The 8,248-nt window shown below is 46.3% G+C and overlaps 1 protein-coding gene across 1 annotated transcript in view; it reads right to left on the bottom strand.

Annotated features, from left to right (window-relative positions):
- Positions 1-1,129: 1,129 nt before the first annotated feature.
- LOC129193965 (protein unc-80 homolog) overlaps positions 1,130-8,248 on the bottom strand; it is a 48,552-nt gene continuing 41,433 nt past the window's right edge. Inside the window, exons 55-65 of the mRNA XM_054798807.1 lie at positions 7,999-8,205; positions 7,738-7,922; positions 7,489-7,654; positions 7,237-7,416; positions 6,425-6,572; positions 6,172-6,228; positions 5,225-5,306; positions 2,757-2,966; positions 2,517-2,620; positions 2,172-2,430; positions 1,130-2,106 (exon numbers count right to left, since the gene is read on the bottom strand). Coding sequence (XP_054654782.1) covers positions 1,666-2,106; positions 2,172-2,430; positions 2,517-2,620; positions 2,757-2,966; positions 5,225-5,306; positions 6,172-6,228; positions 6,425-6,572; positions 7,237-7,416; positions 7,489-7,654; positions 7,738-7,922; positions 7,999-8,205 — 2,039 coding nt within the window. The 3' untranslated portion in view covers positions 1,130-1,665. The remainder of the gene's footprint in view (positions 2,107-2,171; positions 2,431-2,516; positions 2,621-2,756; positions 2,967-5,224; positions 5,307-6,171; positions 6,229-6,424; positions 6,573-7,236; positions 7,417-7,488; positions 7,655-7,737; positions 7,923-7,998; positions 8,206-8,248) is intronic.

Genomic DNA, 8,248 nt, shown 5'->3' with positions numbered 1-8,248 from the left:
ATACTGCCCCTACTGGCCAAGAATTAGTCATTGAAGGTGAAATACTGTTCCTACTGGCCAGGAATGAGTTATGGCAGGTGAAATACTGCCCCTACTGGCCAAGAATTAGTCATTGAAGGTGAAATACTGCCCCTACTGGCCAAAAATTAGTCATTACAGGTGAAATACTGCCCCTACTGTCCAGAAATGAGTAATTGCAGGTGAAATACTGGATTGCAGGTTACAGTGTGAAGTACTGCCATCCTGTGGTAGACAGAAGTCATGACACTTCCGGTGATAGCACAATCTTCTACTCTTTACAGCTACAATACAGTTTGCTTCATTTGCACATTTTGGAAAGGGGATGTTAACAGGGACAAGATGACGCCTCATTCAAGTTGCTACCACTAAACCATCCTAAAACCAGTGTAGCAGGCCAAATGAAACCCCGACCAAAATATTGGAAAATTAGGTTGCGGAAAAAGTTATAATGTTTCGAGAGTAAAGTCAAAATTTTATGAGAATAAAGTCATAATTACAAGAAGAAAATTTACAGGAAGTTGAAATAGTTCAAAAATACAAAAGAAAAGCAAAAATGGAAAAAAACAGCTGTAATTTTATGAGAATAAAGTAAAAATATTAAGAGAAAAAAGTTAAAATTTGACGAGAATAAACTCGTAATATTATGAGGAAAAATAATGTCATTTCAGTACCATAAAGTTGAAATATTAAAGAAAAAAGTTACAACATGACAATCAAAATAAGTAAAGTTAAAATTTTTGGAAAATTAGTTTGCGGAAAAAGTTATAATGTTACAAAAGTAAAGTAAAAATATTACAAAGTCGTACAAAGTCGGAATTACGAGAAGAAAATTTACAAGCAGGGCTGTCACACTAACAAATTTTGTTGGTCGATAATTGTGCTACAAATTATTGTCGATATGTGAGCTTATCGGCAAAATTTTTTTTTCCAACCATTTGTTCATTAATTATGGCCACGAGAGGTGTAATTCACATTTGAGCCACTAGATGCTACTCCACTATAACGTATGGTGTACCTGTGTGAAACATTCGTTTCTGGAAATTTTAGTGGAAGACCAGAATTTCCCTTATTTTCATGTGGGGAAAAAAGTAAACGAGATGGACAGAAACCATGGGCATGTCATCGCTTTATGCATGTATGAGCTCGGTAGCATTTCCCGTACAAGTAAGACAAATATTGCTTGGCCGTGAAAGCAAGCGGAACAGGAACGCGCGAACACTCGCCATAAACATTCGACGTTACGGAGAGGACACAAACAAGACAAACAGACACTCACAGTGTGTTGGCTGAGTTATATGGCACATCCTAGTCCTTTCCTGGTTCAGAGGTCACGCGAAAGATCTAAAACTTTACTTCAGTAGAATAGAATAGAATAGAATAGTCTTTGTAAGGCATGGAAGGAGCAACGAGGTACTGAATCTACTGCATTGCAACCGACACAAATAACACTGCGAGACAAACACTACGCGCTACGTGAAATGGTAAGTGAAGAATAATCATGTGTTGCATATCTACTGTGTTTACTCTCATAAATATGTCATTTTAGAAGTTCTACTCTTGATATCGTATCACGTATTCCATAGAATCATCTCTGCTAAAATATACGTTCACTTCTTTGCTCTGTTTTTGTACATTAAAGAGAGTTCACACGTGGGACTCATCCAAGTCCAAGTCGACAGGGGAGAGGGGAAGGGGGAGGCGGCGAGGGGAGCGCTGCGGCGAGGGGGCAGACAGGAGTGGGGTGAGGAGGGGGTTCTCCGTGCCATCGTCCTCGCCGAGCTGCAGCAGGGTATCGCTGCGCGGCAGCAGCGCGGCGGTGTCCGCGTCCCCGGGGCTCTCTCGGGTCCTGGATGGAGGCGGCGGAGGGAGGAGGGGTGCTGGGACCGTGCCCAGCACGGGCAGGGGCGGAGGAAGAGGCGAAGGAGTGCGAGACAAAGGGGAGCTGGTCCGCGAGAGGGGAAGCGGGGAGCAGGCGCGGGGCGGCGGTGTCGGGGTGGAGGTGCGGGAGAGGGACGGGGGAGGGGAGAGGCTGCTGCGGAGGCCCCACTGCTCTCGTTTCTCCTTGATGCTCATAGTGGGAAGGACCTAGAGGGAAGACGCACCCGTCACACACACCAATAAAAGGTCCATCCTCCCCCTCCGAGTGTCACCTGTGTTTTAGCTGGGCTGTGCAGGTCGGCGGTGATGGTGGCGGATGAGGCGGAGGGCACTTCCAGCGTGGGGAGTTTGGATGCGACGGGGCTGGCCTTTCTACCCTCAACTGGAGCGTCTGTACTGCCGGGGGTCAAAGTTTTGCCTTGCTGCCCTTGTGTCTCTGTGAAGGTGACGGACCTCTTTTGGTCCCCTTGCGCTGCCAGGGGCACACAAGCGCGGTCAAAAATGGACGTCAAGTCCACAGCGCACAACTCTCTGACACATCAGCACCAATAAGGGAGGCAGGGGAGAAGGCGGGGCTTGGAAAGGGGTGGGGTGGGGATGGGGTGTGCAAGACAGACATGCAGAGCGCCCTACTGGGTGAGGTTGCAGATGGGGTGGGCCATTGCGGGGTGGAGAGGAAGGGGTAAGGGGTGCGTCTCACCTTCACAGTCCAATAAAGTTTCTTTATTTTGAAACAAAAAGGCATGAGACAGAACAGAGTGAGAAGAGTCAGTTTGGTGTCAGGTGATACAACAAACATCGGAACAAACACACGGGGCGTGACAGGGGACACGGGTCAGGTCAAGTCACACACATACACGCGCACACACAGACGCACACGCACACGGGTCAGATTTGGTGCATTTTGCGCCTCCCTCAAATAACAGCTTGCAATTTGTGTTTGCAAAGACACGTATGTTACCCAGTGGTTTGCTCTTGGGCTGGATGCTCCTGCGCGTGGTGGAGAGGCGCGCTCCTGAACGACCACGAGGTTCATTCTTTGGAATGGACAAGAGGGGGCGCCGCAGCTGCAGGATAACAAGTTAAAAAAAAAAAAAAAGATTTCTGTCTTACATCAGGTTGTCCAGTGCGGCACGAGGGTGTATTTTTACTGGCCGGCGGCACATTCTAAAAATATGACTTAAGAAGGTAACTAAAAAAAAACAAGCAGCAAAATGGAGAACAACAAAGTGAAAATGTTAAGGCAAAAATGTTGCAATCTAACGAGAAGAATTCGTAATTTTACGAAAATAATGTAATATTATAATGCTATTTTAGCAGCGTAATGTTGAAATATGCAAGGAAAAAGACGTTTGTGTTGTAATTTTTGTAAAATTAGGTTGCAGAAAAAGTTACACTGTTACGAGAATAAAGTCCAAATATTATGGCAATAAAGTCATAATTAATTTGAAAATGAAAAAACAGCTGTATTGCTGTATTATGACCAGAATAAAGTCAAAATGTTAAAAACCAACAAAGTTGTAATTTTTGGAAAAATTAGGTTGGGAGAGAAAGCTATATTATGGAAATAAAGTCAAAATATTTTGGAAATAAATTCAGAATATTATGGAACTAAAGTCAAAATATTATGGAAATAAAGTCATAATATTCGGCAAATATAGTCAAAATATTATGGAAGTAAAGTCATAATGTTATGGAAATATAGTCAAAATATTATGGAAATAAAGTCATAATATTATGGAACTAAAGTCATAATATTGTGGGAATAAAGTCATAATATTATGAAAATAAAGTAATAGTATTATGAAAATAAAATGTACAAAGATTATTTAAGATGAAAGTTGAACTATTTGGAAAATAAAAAAAAAAACAGCAAAAAAGGGGAAAAACAGCAAAGATGGAAGTTAATACTAATAATAGGCTTTTTCACCTATATCACAAAGCTGAGATGCAGTTTTTTTTCTTGAAATATACACTGCTCAAAAAAATTAGAGGAACACTTGGAAAACACATCAGATCTAAACTGGGGGAAAAATGATGTTGAATATGTTTCCTGATAATAAGTGGGTGATGTATTAGTAACAAAATGATGCCACATCATTTGATAGAAATGAAAATGATCACCCTATAGAGGGGGGAAATCAAAGACACCCCAAAAATGAAAGTGAAAAAATGATGCAGCACACTGGTCCATTTAGCTACGAACACGAACACAATTGGTTCCAGACGACCGTTCTCAAGTCGATTTGTTCTTAAGTAGGGGAAAAGGTAATATTAGCAATGATATAGGTACTACATGTACGTGTATACAAATACAGTATATGTGTATGTATGTAAATATGAGTTTGGATGCAGTAGTAATATTAAACGAAGATAATTAATGAAAAAAACAATAATAAAAGTGATATAATAATACGTAATGATAAATGTTATTTACCTTTGAAGAGGAGTGGTCGAGCATACGTCGTTGTGGTGGAGGAGGAGGAGATATTGAAAAAAAGGACAAATGGTCGTCGTGGTTAGACTCTTCTAAAAGAGGTACCTTCAGGGGAAACTACTGAGGTGGAAGGAATTGGCGACAAAGGTGCAGACGAAGGTGTAGGCATTGGTGGCGAGTCACTTGGTGACGACGGTGCAGGAGTAGCAGGCCTACGTTTGAAGAAGCTTTTAATGGAATGGTCTTCTTTTTCTTCTCCTCGTAGATGATACGGTAGCACTGTACAGCGCCATTTTCAAACAAATTCAAATGACAAAATATCGCAATTTTCCACAAAATACATGAAAATATAGACCAGTCAGCTTATGTTCGCAAGTCGAATGTTCGTAAGTTGGGGACCTAGTGTACACTGGAACTTGCTAGCATAGCTACAGGTGCTGCTTTACAAAATATCAAAGTGGCCCTTGTTGGAAAACGTTTTGTCACCCGTCTTCCATGGTTTGTTTTCTTTTATTATGTCTGCTATATTGGGTAATAGGAGTGTAAAGGTGATTATAGGGGTGTTATTTCATGTCTAGAAGGCTGTAATCAGGTTAAAAAACGTAAACAGGTTTTCTATGCTCCAACTACGAAAATATTCCATTTATAAATAAGGAATACCATGTCACGGAAATTCACTTATCATGGTCGGGTCTGGAACCAATTAACCACCATAAACTTCATATTCTTCTCATATTTAGAACACTTTCATGAAACATTATAGCAAAGGGAATTATCTTTGCTACTATCAGTAGGATTTTTAAGTTTAGGCTTTGGGGTTAGTGTTTAGTTGTGAAAGGATGAATTTAGACACCCAAGGCCAGGAAAAACAGAGTTGAGGTCATTTACCTGCCTGAGGCCTCGTTTCCTCCCCAGTGGAGGCTGAATGAGTAGGTTCTGCTGCCCGGGTTCACTCTGCACACTGGCGACCCTGGTAACAAACGTGCACACACACACACACACACACACACACACACACACACACACACACACACACACACACACACACACACACACACAAATGGACAAACCGTGAAGTGCATCGGTTGGCCCCCTGCACTCTCTGCTCTGACCACAACCGCTATTCTACTCACACACTACACAACAAACACTTTATTTACAAGACAACCAATCACAGAGCAGTAACAGCGCCGCTATGACTCAAACACAACAGGGGATGGTGGGGGGCTGGAGTAGCAACCTTGTTTGCACTTTACCCCGCAATTAAGAATTTTGCTTTACTCAGATTTCTCAAAGAATGGAAAATAACAACCAACCCAATATGGATGGGGGTTGCTACCACACTTGCCCCCCGTGGCCCCCACAGATTGGTATCCACGGTTGGACGGCCAATTTGATCAGCAAGAAGCCTGATAGACATGTAAACAATGTGACACACCATGGCACCGATGATGGCTCGAAAAACCCACGGCTGACAGAAAAGAAACGGAGCACCCCTTAGACCCCAGGACCCTCAGAGATTGTTTTTATTTAGTGGGGGAGAGGAAGCCTGGTTAGGATAGCGCAGCTGATGAGCTGAGAAGATGAGGGTCAGTGCGGAGCTCAGGGGGACGTGGGGGAGGGGACAGACACAAATGCACAACGTACCCACAGAGAGAGAGAGGGACAGGTAAGTGGGAGGGGCGAGAGTGACGGGGCCAAGGTGACTGGACTGAATGTGGATGAGTGATCAAACGGAGAGGCAGCCAAGAGAGGAGGGCTGTCCTCAGGCGATGCACCTCCCACTGCTGGACAGATGCACCGGACACACACAGAAGTAGGGGGGGCCACTGTACCTAGACAGGTTACTCTCCTGCAGAAGGCCCTGGGACTCATCTAGCACATTGGGTTCACTGTAAAAAGGGTGGGAGGCGGAGGGGGAGAGTGGGAGTTTACGGTGTTAAGTTGAGATCCATCAGCACCCGAATTGCCTCCTGGTGGAGGACAGCGACTAGCAAGAGCTGTGGCATTCTTACCAAACAGCTGCTGAGTCAAAAAGACTGATCAAAGCATTACTTGGCCTCTGGAAGGGGAAGGCAGCTTTGTTACCTGTGGCTGGGCAGCATGGTGCTACGGGGGGCCTCTGGGGGCAAAGCGGCTGAGCCAGTGGCGTGGCTGGAGAAGCGGCGCTCCGTTATCACCCTGGGCAGGAACGCCTCATGCTCACTCACCACACTGGGAATACTAATGGAGTCGTCTGGAAGAAGAAGGCGACATGTCATGTTTAGAATTGTACGCTTGAGCGACCGTCCCTCCATACATCTTCTTCCACTTATCCGAGGTCAGCAGCCTAAGACGAGAGGCCCAACCTTCCCTCTCCCCAGCTGCTTCGTCCATTTGAGAGACATTGTCTCCCCAAGATGTCCTGGGTCTTGCCCAAGGCCTCCTACCGGTCAAACGTGCCCTGAGCACCTCCCCAGGGAGGCATCCAGGAGGCATCCTGACCAGATGTCCGAGCCACCTCACCTGGCTTCTGTCAATGCAGAGAGTTTCTTCCAGATGACAGAGCTTCTCACCTTATCGCTAAGGCAGAGCCCAGCCACCCTTCAGAGGAAACTCATTTCGGACGCTTGTCCTTTCGGTTACTGCCCACAGCTCATGACCAAAGGTGAGGGTAGGAACGTAGATCGGCCAGTAAATTCAGAGCTTTGCCTTTCGGCTCAGCTCCCTCTTCATCACGACAGACAGATGCGGAGTCTGCATCACTGCATCCGCCTGTCGATCTCGCATTCGAACGAGCCCCCAAAGTACTTAAACTCCTCCACTTGGGGCAGGATCTCATCCCCGACCCGGAGGTGGCACACCACCCTTTTCAGTGCGAGAACCAGAGTGCAAAACATGCAAAAACAAATTTTTCTGACTCTCTTCGTCGTCCTCATCGGTGCGGCTGAGGGTGTCCTGGGATGGCTGGCGGGACGGCTGGCTGTCCTGCTCCCAAACTGTGCCGGTGCCCGTGTTGGAGCGCGACATTGTGGCCAAACTTAGGCGGTAGGCTGACGTGGAGGTGCCCACTGTGCTGATGGACGTCTTGCCCTGGTAAGCTACGGGGAAAGAGCGTGGTTCAGAACATCTTCAGAGAAAACCAGTAAAAACCACAGAAAACACATTCTGACCGGAGCCGCTGTGGACCGCCTCTTTAAGGATCTTGAGCTCATTGTTGAACTCAGCAAACAAAGAGCTCTTGCAGAGAGGTCGAGGGATGAAGCGTCGCTCGAGCTGGTCGGCGATGTGGTGGCGTGCTGTGATCTCCTCCTGGGAATCGGCTGGCTGTGTCAACAACTAGATGACCGAAGAAGAAAGAGAGGAAAGATGGTGAGGGCACGACGAAGACAAAGGAAGCAACTCCGGTGGCGATGCTTCACCTTGCACTGAATGAAGGGCCTCAGCAAGACAAAGATGGGGATGCGGGTGCGCACAATGAAGTCAATGAAGTCCCAGAAAGCCAGGCCCCCCACCTTCCTGAGGGCCATCTCTTTCACCTGCAGACTCAGACGATACCACTGGTTCCCCAGAGGGCGCTCGAAGCACACCAGCACCACCTTTAGAGCTACAGATGCAAGGAAGGCAGGTGAGGAGGCGAATCACAGGACGTATAGCGGCAAACTCGCAACACCGACTCGTACCCAGATATGCCGCCTGGCTGGTGGACTCAGCCAACCCTTCTCTGCGCAGGTCCTTCCCAGTATCGCCGGGGGTGGAGCAGTGAGCTGGTGACGCATCCAGCATGAAGTTCTTGGTGCGGGATGTGGAGATGATACGTGGCGGAAGGAGAATGTTGATGACCGTCTGCAGCAGCAAGAAGATCTCCGGCTGCTCAAGGTGGGGGCTGTCTGCGGGGCGGTTAAAGAGCCATAAACACAGACGTTTGGCTGA

The sequence above is a fragment of the Dunckerocampus dactyliophorus genome, chromosome 1 (assembly GCF_027744805.1).
Source record: "Dunckerocampus dactyliophorus isolate RoL2022-P2 chromosome 1, RoL_Ddac_1.1, whole genome shotgun sequence".
In the NCBI taxonomy this organism is placed as follows: domain Eukaryota; kingdom Metazoa; phylum Chordata; class Actinopteri; order Syngnathiformes; family Syngnathidae; genus Dunckerocampus; species Dunckerocampus dactyliophorus.
Note: the sequence above shows the minus strand (reverse complement) of the source record. Positions and strands in the feature narration are given on the sequence as shown.